This window comes from Xyrauchen texanus, chromosome 9 (genome assembly GCF_025860055.1).
Source record: "Xyrauchen texanus isolate HMW12.3.18 chromosome 9, RBS_HiC_50CHRs, whole genome shotgun sequence".
NCBI lineage: Eukaryota > Metazoa > Chordata > Actinopteri > Cypriniformes > Catostomidae > Xyrauchen > Xyrauchen texanus.
In genome coordinates this window covers 27,499,316-27,515,174 of record NC_068284.1, presented here as the reverse complement: position 1 = coordinate 27,515,174, position 15,859 = coordinate 27,499,316, and the positions used below count along the sequence as shown (strand labels likewise).

General features: G+C 39.8%; 1 protein-coding gene across 1 annotated transcript in view; it reads right to left on the bottom strand.

Moving 5' to 3' along the window:
* LOC127648995 (disks large-associated protein 1-like) overlaps positions 1 to 15,859 on the bottom strand; it is a 192,664-nt gene that overhangs the window by 6,658 nt on the left and 170,147 nt on the right. The window contains exons 7-9 of the mRNA XM_052133869.1: positions 3,005 to 3,417; positions 2,079 to 2,158; positions 1,014 to 1,432 (exon numbers count right to left, since the gene is read on the bottom strand). Of these exons, the coding sequence (XP_051989829.1) occupies positions 1,014 to 1,432; positions 2,079 to 2,158; positions 3,005 to 3,417 (912 nt within the window). The remainder of the gene's footprint in view (positions 1 to 1,013; positions 1,433 to 2,078; positions 2,159 to 3,004; positions 3,418 to 15,859) is intronic.

Sequence of the window (15,859 nt, the reverse complement as noted above, 5' to 3'; positions counted from 1 at the left end):
ATACAACAATGACTAAAGGTATACTCTTTCTCTAAAGTATACAGGCATGAGTAACAAGGTCTCATTCAGTTCCATTCTGTGTAATTTGAGCCATCACTGAGTCAGTGTCATGTACTTAGTTAGAGTAAATAATCCTCTCTGCCCATATTTGGAAGACTTCCACCTCTGGTTGCATCTACTTCCTAATATGATAGTTTTAGCATTCCATGATGCTGAAAAATGTGTTACATCATTTTCGATGAAGTCATCTTATCCAGGAAAGCTATCCTGTTTTTAGACAGATAGCAAATTATGTGTTGTGTGCACATTGTGCTTTGTGTAGATTATCTAATGATCTATTCATCTGATTATGTTGTATGTGTGCTCATTTTAACTGGAATGGTATGCGATATGTTATGTACTGTTTACTTTTCATGAAGTTATAAGCAAAAACTCAGCACATATGCAAAACCTATATACACATAACATGTATGTCAAAGACATGTACTTAGCTAATACTCGCTATAGGTTTGTCTGTAAGTAAAACAAATAGGCTAGTTATATTCTACTCTTTGAGAGCTTTCCGACTACATATGACACATGGTTATTTGATCAGTTTTATGTGTTTATAGATATATATAATATACAACAATAATATGTACCATGCAAAATTATAAATAAATGATTGAAACAGAACACTTCTTCAAAGCACTTGTTCAGTTTTGGTCATATTGCCTACATGCATTGTAAAGTATAGCTTCTAAGCTTTAAAACAATACGTATTTTGTGTTGGTCAAGACTGTAGTTATATATTATAATATTTTGGTAATTATATTTAATATTTTTAATTTATTTAATTGCAGGTTAATTTAACAAAAAATAATGGCATAAATTTGTACTACATGTTTAAAATGTTTTAAATATAAAACGTTTGCTAGATTTATGCCGCTAAATAAGGGTGAAATATGTCATCACAATCTCTGAAATTAGTCCATTCCATTTATTATGGCATTGTAGTTAAATTAGTCACTCACTGTCATCAGGTAGCTTGTTTTCCTTCTCATCCTGCTCCATCTGCCTGCACCAGCCCTCCATGCGCTCTGTCTCCGCCTGCAGCAGCTTGAGGAACCAGCGGCCATCACGCTGACACACTGAGTGGCCCACAACCTCAAAGGGGTCTTCTGTCACGCTGTCGATCCACGGGTCAGGTGGGGGCAAGATGGAGGGGTCAAACCCAACATCCTCATAGTCATCCGAGGAGCAGGCGTGGTAGTGGTTCCCTGAGCCCTGGATGCTGACAGTGGAGGTGGCGGCATCACGTGAGTACTGCCGTGACATACAGCCTGAAGAGGGGAAAACTGTGACTGAAGAATCAGCTGGAGTGAAGTCTGGAGTGTCCAGATCAGCCTGTACTGCTGCTGTCACGCTGTTAGAGCGCGTGAACCGCCGGTGACTGAGAGAAAAAGGAAGAAAGAAAGAACAGCTTTTATTTGCTAATTTTGAATAATTGTAGGATCACAATGCAAGCTGGAACCAGTGTTTTCTTGAATTTTGTCATGAGCACACAACACGTTGGTATTCATCCAATACTGTTCTTCTAAAAAGAATGATACTATAGATTACTAAGAGAAATAATAATGAACAATACTTATTAAGCATTTATTCATCTCAGTTAATGTTAATTTCAACATATAGTAATATATTTTTAAATCAGAAGCTGTATTTCTTAACATTAATTAATGCACTATGAACTAACAATGAACAATGATATTTATATTTACTAACATTAACAAAAATTTATATTGAAATTGTGCATTATGGGGAGTGGGAAAGATTACATGAAGCCTGCATCAGCAAAATGACCCAACACTGGTCCATGTACAGTAATTAGGGTGCCCACTAGTCAAAAATAAACAACACTCCTTCTGCAGAGTGGAAGAAATGTGTTAGATAATTGCCATACAAAACCTTACTAACACAATGCACCAAAGTATAAAAGCATTCCTAGCAACAGCTAGAGTTAGTCACTACTGTAATATTGTCCTCAAATGAAATGGCTGTTTTAAACAGCACACAAACACATATGATCACAGATTTACCCATGCTCCTCTTCAACCTGAATCCCTACTGATTGAAACTTGGACTGGTCCTCTAGTTCCTGGTCATCAGGCCCATCCACCTGTTTAAACACATTACATTAAAACCAGCAATTTCACAATGATACAAAAGTCTTAGACCACACTGAAAATCTTTTTTTTTTTTTTTTTCAAAACTGGGAAATAAACTATTATTTTAAACAAGTTAGTTAAAATGACACTGAGCATGTATACATGCACAAAAATATGCTGACAACTATCAAAAATCAAACTATGTAAGAAACCTGCATTTACATGAGATTTTATTTGAAATAATCAGATATTTCTCTTTTATTTTTTATACTTTGATTACTTTTACGCTGCCTTTATGTGCTTTTTATAGCTTCATAATTTTTGTCACCATTAACTTGCATTGTGGCCTACTACATAGCTGAAGTATTCTTCCAAGTTTTTTTTTGGTGTTCGGCAGATTAAATAAATTCATACACATCTGGGATGTCATCAGGGTGAGTAAATTAGGGAACTTTTATTTTTTGGGTGAACAAGCCCTTTAAATATTGTCAGCTTATTAAACAGAATCAGTGTGCATGTAACATGCTCATTGATAATGTTAACTCCATTCAAATGGTCAGATATTTTTGTTTATGTCTATGTCTACGGCAGCTCGGTGCATACTGTTATTAAAGCAAATGGGTACCATACCAAACGCTAAGAAATTATTAAATTCAGGACTTTTTCAATTCAACTTTACACTAAATGTTTTATGTTAATAATACAACCTAAAATATGTTAATATATAATGAATACATTTGAACTGAATCAGAAAATAGAAGCATTTTCATTAGTGGTCTCAGATTTTTTGGACTCCACTGTACTGTATGTGTGCTATCTGTGTAAAGATGTCGAAGATTATCTGGAAAGCTTGAAACTTCCTGTATCTCACTCACCTGGATGCCAATAGAAAGGCACCTGCCCTTCCTGAGCATATCCTTATGGACATCTTCCATACCAGGTATGGGTATGGGCAGAGGCATGGGCAGTGGAGAGGGGCTGGTGCTGATGGTGACGGTACTGTTACTGACGTGCTGGCTGGCAGGGCCGTGGATCTGAGCGTTGGCCGCCTCTATGGCTGCTGTTAGGGCTTTCATGCTGTCAATGCTCTCAGTGGAATTGCTCAGACCGGAATGGAGGGCTAGCTCACCCCGCGCACAGGGACCATCCATGTAAGCATCCTGCGCGGACTCAGTGCTGCTCTGGGCTGTGATGGAGATGAAGGGCTTGGTGGAGGTGCGGGGAGGGACCGGCGGAGGAGTCTTTTTGTAGGTGGTGATACAAGACGATACTGAAGGTAGGAAAGTACAGGGAACAGTCATTAACATTTACATTCATTCATTTAGCAAAGGGATTCTCTATTTAATTATTATTATTTTTTTCTCAGCTGATCTAAATTATTTACTTCAAGTACCCCATGAGATTTTAATGGAACCTATTGATAAACATAGTGAACTTCACAACGTGTTAATATTTGAAAATACATTTGTAAACAAATGCAATCATCTTTATAATATCATGTAGGTGTTCTATTTAGACAGCTATTACTTCATAAATTATTTATAAATTGTATTTTATTTCAGCATCTACCCAAATTAAAACAAATCCCTTGCAGTTCCATCACAAACCCCTAAGGATTCTCAAATTCCCATTTGTTAGTAGATGCTTTTCCAATGGAACTAAGGATTTTAAGGATGTAAACAGCTTGGAGGGAATAATATTATTAAATTGCATTGTCTTCTTTTTTAAGTGGGATAATTAACAATACCAATTAACCATTGATACCTCAAAAAAACAAAAAAAAAGTAACTATTTATTAATATTTTAGGGCCTTTGTTTAAAAGCGTAACACCAATAATGTGCATCCTACAAGTAAATGGTTGCTACAAGGTACCAGCAAACAAGAAATGGTGGTGGCTGATTTGAAGAAAGTGAATCCAGTGAATTTAAAGGTCATGAACCTTTTCATGAGTAGGGCCTAAATTCCCCTGCAGTGCTCCCTGGAGTGAGTTATTTTTGAATGTGACACTGCACAGCGGTAGAGGTGGGCAGAGTGTAGAGGAGTATTTCTTATTTATTATATTTAAATGTTTTTTCTTGTCATAACATTTTTTAATGAAATACTGTAAACAACATTGTAAACATTTGAACAAATGGGTTATGTCAGCTGTACTTTAGTTATTTTATTCATTTCATTTTACAGATGTAAAAAACGAAAAAAATAAATAAATAATATCAGCACTACGGTTTGCCTATATGCACTGTTTATCTTCTCAGACACCGTGTGTGTGTGTGTGTGTGTGTGTGTGTGTGAGTGAGTGTGTGTGTGTGTGTGTGCGTGTGTGTGTAACAAGCGCTAATGTAAGCACAGACTTTGCTGCGTGCATCGGATAATCATGCTCGATCAGCATGTTTTCACAATGAATATACAAGTTTTAAACTGTTATCGTGGTACTTTGGTGACAATTTGGTTTCTTACATGACATAAAAATATGATGTGCTTGAAAATTCTCTTAGAGTAGCTGTTTGTTTGACGAATGACAACAGCTACTAATGTAAACAAATGGCAGCACACTTCAGAGGAAGATCACATTTGATGTATTGACTGCATATAAGAGCTGTAAACTTTTTATTGTTGTACTTTCATGACTAGTGTATGTATATACTGTAAAACAAACGTATTCTGTTGTTTAAAAGACTGTATGAGTAACTGTTTGAGCAACCAGCACAGCTTGTGTTGGCGCGAAAGCAGATTTGAATCTGGCAGCTTGTAATATATCTGGCTGTTGCAGAAACACATTTGTGTGACGCCACTCTGCGGGGCCCAGTAATTAACATACGTATGAAAGGGTTAAAAAAGTTTGACTCTACAAAATACAAATTGCAATTTTGCAACATATGTATAAAATAATGAACACTCACATGAGATGAAGACTACAGTCATATCATTTTATATATAGAGGGCCCCCTCTTGGGACCTTCCATGTTATTATCACATGTCAAGCTGAATACTACTCGCTTAATCTCAATAACCACCATGCTTCTGAACACTTCCAATCATGCATTAAATGAATCATGGCTGGCTGTGAACAGTGAATTTCTACATTGGTATGTGCAACTGAATACGTCATGGTTACTGATGTAACCTCCGTTCCCTGATGGAGAGAACAAGACATTGTGTCGATGAGTTGACACTAAGGGTAACTCTTGGGAGCCCAGACATCTCTGATCTTTGAGAAAAGGCCAATGAGAATTGGTGAGTGGAATTTGCATGTCACTCCCTTATAAAATGAGTACCGGTTGCAAACACACACTCAGGTTTCATACTGAGGAACCGAGCCAAAAACCCAGCCATTTCAGCGGTTTATTCAGTGTTGTGGCAAGAGGGACACAAAGTCTCGTTCCCTCCATCAGGGACCGGAGGTTACATCAGTAACCATGACGTTCCCTATCTGTCACTCACTCAACGTTGTGTCAATGAGTTGACACTAGGGGTCCCAATGGAAAACGCCACAAGAGCTGAACCGAGTTAAGCAGACTGGCGGTGTGAGACAGGCAGAACACTGTATGCCTCGTAGCCAATGCAGCAAGCCGTCGCGTAACTACCCCCAACACACTGTCAGGCATGAAGTGATCCCCTACACCTTGGGGAGTGGCTAACTGCTCAGAAGTTTAAGGACTGGCTTGACCTGTCATAGCCTTCTCTCTATTGTTCTCCCTGAAAAAAGGAACAAAATTGTTCAGCTGGGGGCCATATAAGGACCATGTTGTGGGGTGTCCCTCTAAAGAAGAGGCCACCGAGGAGACCACCTTCGGCCCCGAGAAGGAGGGGAGGACTTCTAAGTGGAATACAACACATGGTCTTACCGGGTTGGAGCGGAAGCACATTGTGCGGAGCGGCACCGGGATAGGTCCTACCCAAGGAGGGGAGGATTTACTACAAATACGGTGACCAACGACAGAGGGCCCTCTGCCCAAGGAAGATGCGGTTTTACCTAAGGAGACAACCAGCACATGTGGAGCACTTACCTCAGTATGGGGGCCTAAGTGAAGCACATACTGGGGCGGCGGTGTGCCTCTCCGAAGACTCGTCGACTGCTGAGCAAGAATGTCCAGGGTTCACACTTTTTTGCGAACGCAACTGGGAAAACAGCACACATCTTCACCTCAAGGGAGGGGAAAGGCGCTATGCGCAAGCGGCACACCTGGCCAGCTGACCTGAACTTACCTGTATGTGTCACCTGATAACACACAGGACGATACTAGCTCAACCCTGAGGTTATAGAACCTCACAAAGGTGTTACGTGTTGCCCAGCCCACAACTCTACCGATGTCTGCTAAAGAGGCTAGAATGGGCTTGCAGGCTAGCATGCTGGGCATGGTATCCCACATGCTGGGCATGGTATCCCATAGTAAAGGCATCCATGACCCAGTGAGCGATCCTCGGTTTGGAGACAGCGCTTCATTTCCGCTGTCCACCCAAGCAGACAAGAGTTGTTTGGACCTTCCAAAGCTCTGCGTGCAAAGAGCAAGGCTGGGTCTGCCTCCTCCTGGGCCAGCGCTTGCAGGTTCACCACCTAATCCCCAAACGAGGTCGTGGGAACCTTGGGCACATAGCCCGGTCAGGGTCTCAGGATGATGTGAGAGTAAGCCAGACCAAACTCCACGCTAGGTTCGCTGACAGAGAACACCTGCAGGTCCCCTACCCTCTTGATGGAGGTGAGTGCTGTCAGGAGGGCGGTCTTTAAGGAGAGCGCCTTTAACTCAGCTGACTCGAGGGGCTCGAAAGGAGATCCCCGAAGGACAACGGAGCGGTCCCATGAGGGAACGAGGTGCGGTCTGGGGGGGCTTAACCCCCTCGCACCTCTCAGGAACCCGAGGATCAAGTCATGCTTCCCCAAATACATATATAGATATAGCAGCGACACACATTCAAGGTGGAGGGAGACAGCCTCCAACCTCTCTTGCAGAAAGGAAATCACTGATCCGACTGCGCATCTCTGGGGATCTTTGTATCGGGGAGAACACCATTTAGCGAACAGACTCCACTTCATGTCAACAGGCACCCTGGCCTGAGTGACCATGTCTACCACCGTGGGTGGTAGGTCACGTCCCATCCAAGGGCCAGACGTGGAGATTCCAGAGGTCCAGTCACGGGTGCCAGATGGTGATCATGAGGAGCATGAGGTCCGAGAACCAAGTCCGGGGGGGCCTTTAAAGTGCCAATAGAAGGATCTGCTCCTTGTCCTCCCTGACATTGCACAATGTCTGTGCTAGTAGGCGCACTGGGGGAGAACGCACACTTGCGTTGCCTCAGGGGCCAGCTGCACATCAGGGCATCTGTGCTGATGGGAGCCTCGGTCAGAGAGTACTAGAGCAGACAGTGGGAGGATTCTGGGGAAACGAACAGGTCTACCTGTGCTTGGCTGAATCGACACCAGATCAGCTGGACCGCCTGAGGGTGGAGTCTTCACTCTCCCCTGAGCATAACCTGCCATGACAGCGTGTCACTGTGCTGTTGAGGTGGCCTGGGATGTGAGTGGCTCGCGGGTATATACGTATATATATATATATATATATATATAAATAAGAAGCTCTGCTCAGCTGTCGAAGTGCCCAGGGGTGTTACTCAACACAACCATTGTGTGTGACGGGGAGAACCGCTCTAATGTGCCGTTGATCCAACAGCTTTTCAGAGAGAGAGATGAATGGAACAGCAGGAGGAATTCGTCTGCTCAGCTCCGAAGAAGAAAATCTGAGTGTGTATTTGCAAGCGGCACTCTTTTTAAACCTGTATGTCCGGGTGAGTGGCATGCAATTTCCACATGCCAATTCTCATTGGCCTTTCCTCAAAGATCAGAGATGTCTGGGCTCCAAAGTGTGACCCCTAGTGTCAACTCATCGACACAATGTCGAGTGAGTGACAGATAGGGAACTATTGCATTTGAATGATGCTTCATCCACTCCCCTAGGTGTCAGCGTAAGTCCAAGAACTAAGTGCACCTCTAACATGTGAGCTGTGGAACTCTATGCCCAAGAATGCATATTTTGCAGTAACTTGCCATTACATCATTGACAATTCAAAGCTGTGCACCATTATGCTGGGGGTTTCAAAGTTGTCTGCAACACACTGAGCACATTACAAAGGCAAAAAAAAAAAAAAAAAAAAATGTCTGGAGTTACAGGGAACAAGAGACAGGTCCCAGAATAGACAATGGTTCAAACATGACTCTGCACATCCCATGATTTTTCACCAAACTACTGCATATCTGGTAAAAGAAAGAAAGTAACAATAATTTAAAAAAAAAATATTTCACAAACCATGCATTTACATAAGATTTAAGACAAAGTCTTGTAAAAATAATTCAGGTCAAGTTCAAATGCCAAACAAAAACTGTTTGTGATTCAGCAACAGATGGGATGAAATAGCGAATTCTTCATGTTTCAGTAGCTGTATGAGCAAAATGATGCAGTTGGGGCTGCTTTACCATCACTGAGCACTGGGACAGGCCACTGCCCATTTGGTTTTTACCTGTAATATATTCTGATGTATAATCCACGATCCCGGATCCGGGATTTAAAATTACGTCAGTAATAATGTACTTCCAATTTTAAATGTATGCGGAGGAGTTATAAGCTCATATCTGGTACCATTTGAAAGCTTAGAATGTCTACTTTCTTGAGATATGCATCACTTTGGCATTTGTTTTACACTAAGTAACTTATTTACAATAAATTACATAGTTCCACCCATCAAAAGTCATGTCGTAATTATGTGCGTTTTTGAATACGCATATTTCTCATATCCCTCAAATATGACGCACATGTACAAACCATGTATCAAATGAAAGCTCTCATTGCCAGTAAGAAGTTCCAATAAGTGTTTTTATTGAGGTATAATCACATATCTAATACACTTCGAATGAATCATGAAGTATACAATCAACATTTGTAAACATACAAGTGAAATTATTGAATATTTGCCGTGCTACTCGCACTAGACAGCACAGTTAGCCACAAATGCTACATAATCCTTTACCTTAGGTTATTCTCTGCAAAATGAGCCGTCCAGGAAAATATGTAAACATCCGATCCGGATAAAGCATATATTGCCGTAAAGCTTAGACCCTCCGCTTTCCGGCAATGTCTCTCAAGATCAAATAGACCAATCAGGGGCTGTGATATTGCATCCAGACTGTGAAGTGATCACTAGGTAGGTTACGTGCGCAAAACACACAGACGCGTCTCACCAGACACCAGAGCGCATATTTACCACTTTCAACAGTGTTTTATGTAATGACAAAGGGTTTTCTGTAAAATTACACTGGGATTTTGCATTTATAGCACTGTATATGGGTATGGGGAGACTTTAGATTTGGGTAGGCGGAAAGTACACCAAAAAAAGGTAATATTCCTCCCTTCAAATAAATTGAAATAGATATTAAACAAAACATGATACAGACAAAATTCCTTTTTCAGGTATTTGCTGACATCTAGTGGAAACAGCCAAAACTGTCTGCTTGCTGCTAGGGTTTACAGGGCTTGAGTTATATACACTTTCAAAAATGAATTTATATAAAAAAAAATCAAAAAGCGCCTCTTTTTTTAGGAGGGTTATTACTGTTCAGACAACATATATTTAATTTTTTTTAATTTTTAGCAGTGTTTTATGCAACTTCAAAGGGTTTCCTGTAAAATGACACCAAAACTGTGTATTTAGGCCAAAGTATGTGGGAATGGGAAGCTTGGCGGAAATCCCCAAAAATGGCAAGGATCTTAAGAGGTTAACTGCCTCAGACAACACCCAGATAAACATCAGCAAAAAATAACAATAACTTCAAACTAAAACAGTAACAATACACAACAAACATATGATATAGTATCACTAACACATATATGTATATATGATGCTGGTAAATGTTCCAGCAGCCAGACAGCGATGCTGAACTGAATGATTGCGTGCATTAAAATACTCACAATTTCAAAAGTATAGCAACAACACATAAACAATTTGCATGTTAACATGATTTTAGTGTGATAAAATCACTTACTAACCTTTTCTGTCTAAAGTTATAGCCAATTCAAACTTTGTTGACATGACAACGTAATGCCGTAAACCATAAAATGACCCAAAATGTCAATTTAAACAACTCTACAGCTCAAATAATACACAAGTTTTAACAGAAAAATGTATGTAAGTGCTTTTATAAAATTTTAAGCTTCATATTTCTGTTTTTACATCCTCCAAAAATTGGCCCCACTCACTTCCATTGTAAGTGACTCGATTTTTGCTTTTTAAAAAGAAATTATATTTTTGTGAAAATCAAAATAATGTCACAAATGCTGTTGACTGAGCTTAACTTGTATTGGACATGGAATATTCCTTTAAGCTGATTATTTATTTAAACTTTTAAGTCGACTTTATGAGCAAATAAATCATCACAGAGAGCTAAAAGTGTAATGAAAATTGTATCCCAGCATTTAAGTGTATTCTATTAAACAAGTTATGAAAAATAAATTTTGCCATAAAAAAAATTATAATTATTATTTCGTTTCTATATGACTCTTTTAGAACAGAAATGATGCACTATGCATTTGTGATCTTTCCACACTTTATTATATTTCCAGCAGAGGCCACCATTGTGTAATATTCATTGCAATTTTTAATTCTAGTTTTCTAGTCTGTAAAGCATCTACAGCCACTAGGTGGCAGGTTAGAGGAAGACAGAGACCTTCAATTGTCTTCTCTCTGGTTTCTCTCTTCTATTCTTTGCTTTTTGTCTCCCCACAAATTCAGTAACTTATTGTCTCTGTCTCATGCAAACAGCAAACCATTCACTTTTCATATTATGGAATAAACCACAAGATACAAATAGTCACAGCAGCCACTGAAATTTTGCAACACATACTGTAGGAGATTTTTAACTCTAGTGAGTATTTCTCGGGTTCAGTTAATTTGAGAAAGTTAATCTCTTATGAAGTTTTCACTGCAAAAATCTACTGAACATTTCCCCCATTTTAGCTCAGAAAAATAAGTTATTCACCCTCACATGGTCTTCTTGTTCAGAGGGTCAAAATGTTAACAAACAACTAGCCTGGGCCTAGGTAGCTCAGTGAGTATTGACGCTGACTTCCACCCTGGAGTCATGAGTTCAAATCCAGGGTGTGTTGAGTGACTCCAGCCAGGCCTCCTAAGCAACCAAATTGGCCCAGTTGCAAGGGAGGGTAGAGCCACGGGGTAACCTCCTCATTTGCCGCTCTCAGTGGGTCACGTGGTAAGTTGTGTGTGGATCACGGAGAGTAGCACAAGCCTCCACATGCTGGGAGTCTCTGTGGTGTCATGCAAAATGAGCCACGTGATAAGATGTGTGGATTGATGGTTTCAGAAGCAGAGGCAACTGAGACTTGTCCTCCACCACCCAGGTTGAGGTGAGTAACCACACCACCATAAGGACCTACTAAGTAGTGGGAGTTGGGCATTCCAAATTGGAGAGAAAAGGGGATAAAAAGACAAAAGAGAAAAACAACTAGCCTACATGGTTAGGTATTAAATATCACATTTGGAGCATAAAGCAAGCGTGCAAACCACTTTCTTAGAGTTCATTGAATTCACAGTTACCTTTTGTGACAATGGGTCAAGTTGTCACAGTGGAATCTGCCATACATTTAGGACCAGAAGAGTTTAATGGCAGATTCCATATGTGTTGTTTACAGGATTTGAGACAAAAGTCCAAATACATATCATGGTATTTTTGCTGTAGCTGTTAGGTAAAGAAGTGAACACAATAAAACCACACTGATATCAGTGTGATATGTATTTGGACTTTGACTCAAATATTTATAGTTACTGAGATATAGTCCTTGTGACAACTTCCCTGTCTGACAACTTGCCCCGGTCTTCCCTACAGCATAAACCCCACTAAAGCTGAATTAGTCTCCAACTAAATATGTGATTTGTGTATATATGACACATACTCCTGGAAGTGAAGATATTAATGACTAAAATTTAGCAATGAAACAAACCCTTAACGCTTAACACACATTTGCAAGCATCCAAACAAGTCACCCTCTTGAGTTGCCTCTGCAAGATAAAACTGTGTTGTTAACAGGATCATCACACATTCTCTGGGAAGAGGCCCATTCTTGTTTGCTTCTGACAACCATAGAAAGCCTTGGCATGTGTCTGATCAGCTGAATTCATCCTTGTAAGCTACAGTGTATCAAAGAGTGTGTGTACTACACACAATTGCTTCTAATGACTTAATCTCCCTCTCGCACGTCCTCATTTATTCAAATACGCAAGCATTCCATCTACGAAAAGATTCACCAAAACCCAGTGAGCTGCCAACCAAGACAGGATTTTAAAGCATCCTGAGCAAAAAGTCTGTTATAAAAAAATAAACATTTTATGCTGACTTCTAAGTCAGCATTACATGTGTCCTTCCTTTTGAAGGCAATCCTGTAATGAACAAGCTTTTTTTAAAAAAAAGAAGATAAAAAAAGAGAATTAAATGTCAATAAATTTAAATTTTACCCTCATACCATCCCAGATGTGTATAATTTTCTTATTCCGTAGAACACAAATAAAGATTTTTAGAAGCATATCTCAGCTCTTTAGGGCCATACAATGCAAATGAATGGTGACCACACATTTGAAGCTCCAAAAAGAACATAAAGGCAACACAACGTATTCCATATCTCAAGAAGTGGTATGATAGGTGTGGATGAGAAATATATAAATATTTCATTTTTTAGAGGAATTGGATAATTGAAAGTGGAGATTTATTGAAAAAGAGTATTCAAATAATCATCTGTTTCTCACCCAGTTATCATATTGTTTTAGAAGACTTATCTACTGTAAAACCACTGGAGTTGTATGAATTACTTCTATGCTGCCTTTATATGATTTTTTAAGCTACAAAGATCTGGTCACCATTCACTTGCATCGTATGGACCTACAGAGCTGAAATATTATTCCAAAAACTTTGTTTGTGTTCTGCAGAAGGCTTCTGGGATGGCAAGAGGGTGGGTAAATGATGGGAGCATTTTCATTTTTGTGAGAACTAACCCTTTAAAATTAATTTAGTAATGTATTGATGAAAAACAGTTTAAATTAAAATGTACTGTTTTACCCAATATTTGTGTGCACTATGCATTAAACTTGTAAATAACACAGTGTTAACTTAGCAACATGCTAAATCGACTGTGAGTCAAGTCTACTGTAGTGCTGGTTGTACATTATGACGCACATATATGATGCCTATGTAGAACGTTCCAAAATCCATCCCTTGTAAGGTTTGATTTCAGTTAGGATGCTGCCTTAAAAGATAGCTGCTAAGGTAGGCAGTAGAGATAGCAAGTCAGCTCACTGGGCTTTGGAACAGAGCAAATAAGTGACTTTGCTGCCAAAACAAATGGTTCATTTTAGTTTGGTTGAGCCTCTGAGAGGCATCCGTGTGCAGCTGAGATAACAGCCTACAGATCAGATGCTGCTTTAGCTCTAGAGATTTGTTACACAGGCTTACTTCCTTTTAATTTCACCCCCTCCCTTCCTACCACCCTCTCTAATCAACTTTCTCTCTTCATGGTCCACCTGGGTTTGTAGTAATACAGATGATCACTAAAGCTTCATTGATGTATGCTGTGATTGCTTTAATATAATTACCAGCGAAAACGCAATTGATTGCGTCTTTATCTTTGGCATTTGCTGTTGTTGTACAAAAACAGATGTTCATAGGAGTGCCTAACAATTACTTCCAACAGCATCCTAATAGTTGACATTACAATAATTGACTAAGAGAAAGACAGACTCTTTTGACACTGTGAAAAAGGTAATTTTGATTAGGGCCGAAAGGAATCCATAAGCACAGATTGTGCTATTTAATAAAGGGTTTAACATAGAAAAATCTAATTAGTAGGTACAGTATGCCAATTAGTATGCCAAGGCTTAGCAGACAGGATGCTGTTTAATTGGTTCTCTCATGTGTATTCAATTCAATGATTTCTCTGTGTCAGTATGCAGGTGTAAATTACTGGATTAATGATGTTCTGTCATGGTACCACTTTTCTCAGCACTGGTTGGGATGGAACAATCACTGTCACTTGTGAATTTTGAATGATTTGTTAAAATCATTGTCAGATACAATCCTTAGCTACCAATTAATAGTTAAAAAAAAATATTATTCATATTGTAAAAATGTCTCTAATAAGAAAATAGAGGAAAAATCATACAGAAATCTGAATGCGCTGCAATGAGGAATCAGCTTTCCAAGCCATCAAAAGACCACCTTTTGTCTCACAGAAAACCTGCTACAACATACCGTATTTCTCTTTCAATATCCTCTATTTTGCATCTAGACTAATGGAAAGTGTCAGCTAAATGACTAAAATGTAAATGTAAAAATAAGATATGGCCGGAGTTAGCACTCCTGCTAATGTGCCGTGTAAACACACCCACACATATAGGCAATGCTCAAGTCAGTGGCCTGTCAGCCTGTGCATTTACTGACTATAACTGTACTTCATTCTGCACAATTTACTTCACACAGGTTGTGTGCCACAGACATCATAAAGAATCTGTCTGGAAAACATTCAAAATATGAGATGCATTCAACTTTGGAATCAAATGCTCGAATAGATAAGGAACAGATGTTTCGTACAATACTCTTTATGTGATGTTTGTACATATACTGTACATGCTGGAATCTCAAATACCAATTAAATCTGTATGTTCCCTATCAAAAAGCTACACTTTGATGCTGCGCTGATTTAGCGCTTTGAGAATGTCTTTAGGAGTGACCGGCTGTGAACATGTGTGCAACACGTCAATTAAATTGACTAGAATTTAAAGCCTCTGCTGGTGACATTATTGGATGCACCTGTTGCAGGGCTATAAATTGATGCACCCGAAGGATTCCTCTTGGCTTTTTGCCTCCTGGAACCTGGTAATAACTAAAATTCATAGCGTTACTAAATAAGCCAGAAGGCAAAACCGGGGCATCGAGAAGGAAAACTTTGTCCTTAACTCCGATTTCCGCCATAAATGTCTCTCCGTGCTGACTAAAGCAGACATAGACCGGCCAATGGCGAGAGCTGTTTGCTTGGTCGTGCGGAGAGACAGATCCGTGGCTCGACGAAGCTCAGGGAAATCCTCTTCGTCGACCGTGGTACCCGCACTCAGGTCCTTCAACAGATCAGCCGTGTATGCCTGTAACACTGCCATAGTGTGCAGGGCAACACCAGCCTGACCTGCTGCCTGATAAGCCTTCCCCACAAGCGTGGAGGTGGTCCTGCATGGCTTTGTGGGGAGAGTGGTGTAAGGTATGGCGGAGGATCAGTGGCCTTAACAGATTCACGAACAAACAAGAACTTACTGTTAAAAACTCCCCTAATTACTGAAATAGCGCCAACCAGTCTCCACAAGCACAATAAATGTATTGACAAAGAGACAATGAACTATTGACAGAGAACCGCATGTGACATCCGTATGCTCACCACGTGCTTATCGTGTGGACAGGAAGGGGGAAACTTTGAACGTAAAAATGTGTGTGTGTTTTTCAGTTAAACACAGAACTGCATATTGCTAATGAAATACGTGTAATCCCTGTATGTTGTGTATTTCTGAGGTATATCAAACTCGTTAGAACTGTTTCAGTTGTGTGTTTTAAACTCTGAGGCCTCATATTTAATAGCCTCAGTGTATATTCCCTTTCTAAGTGTACTAAACACATGTT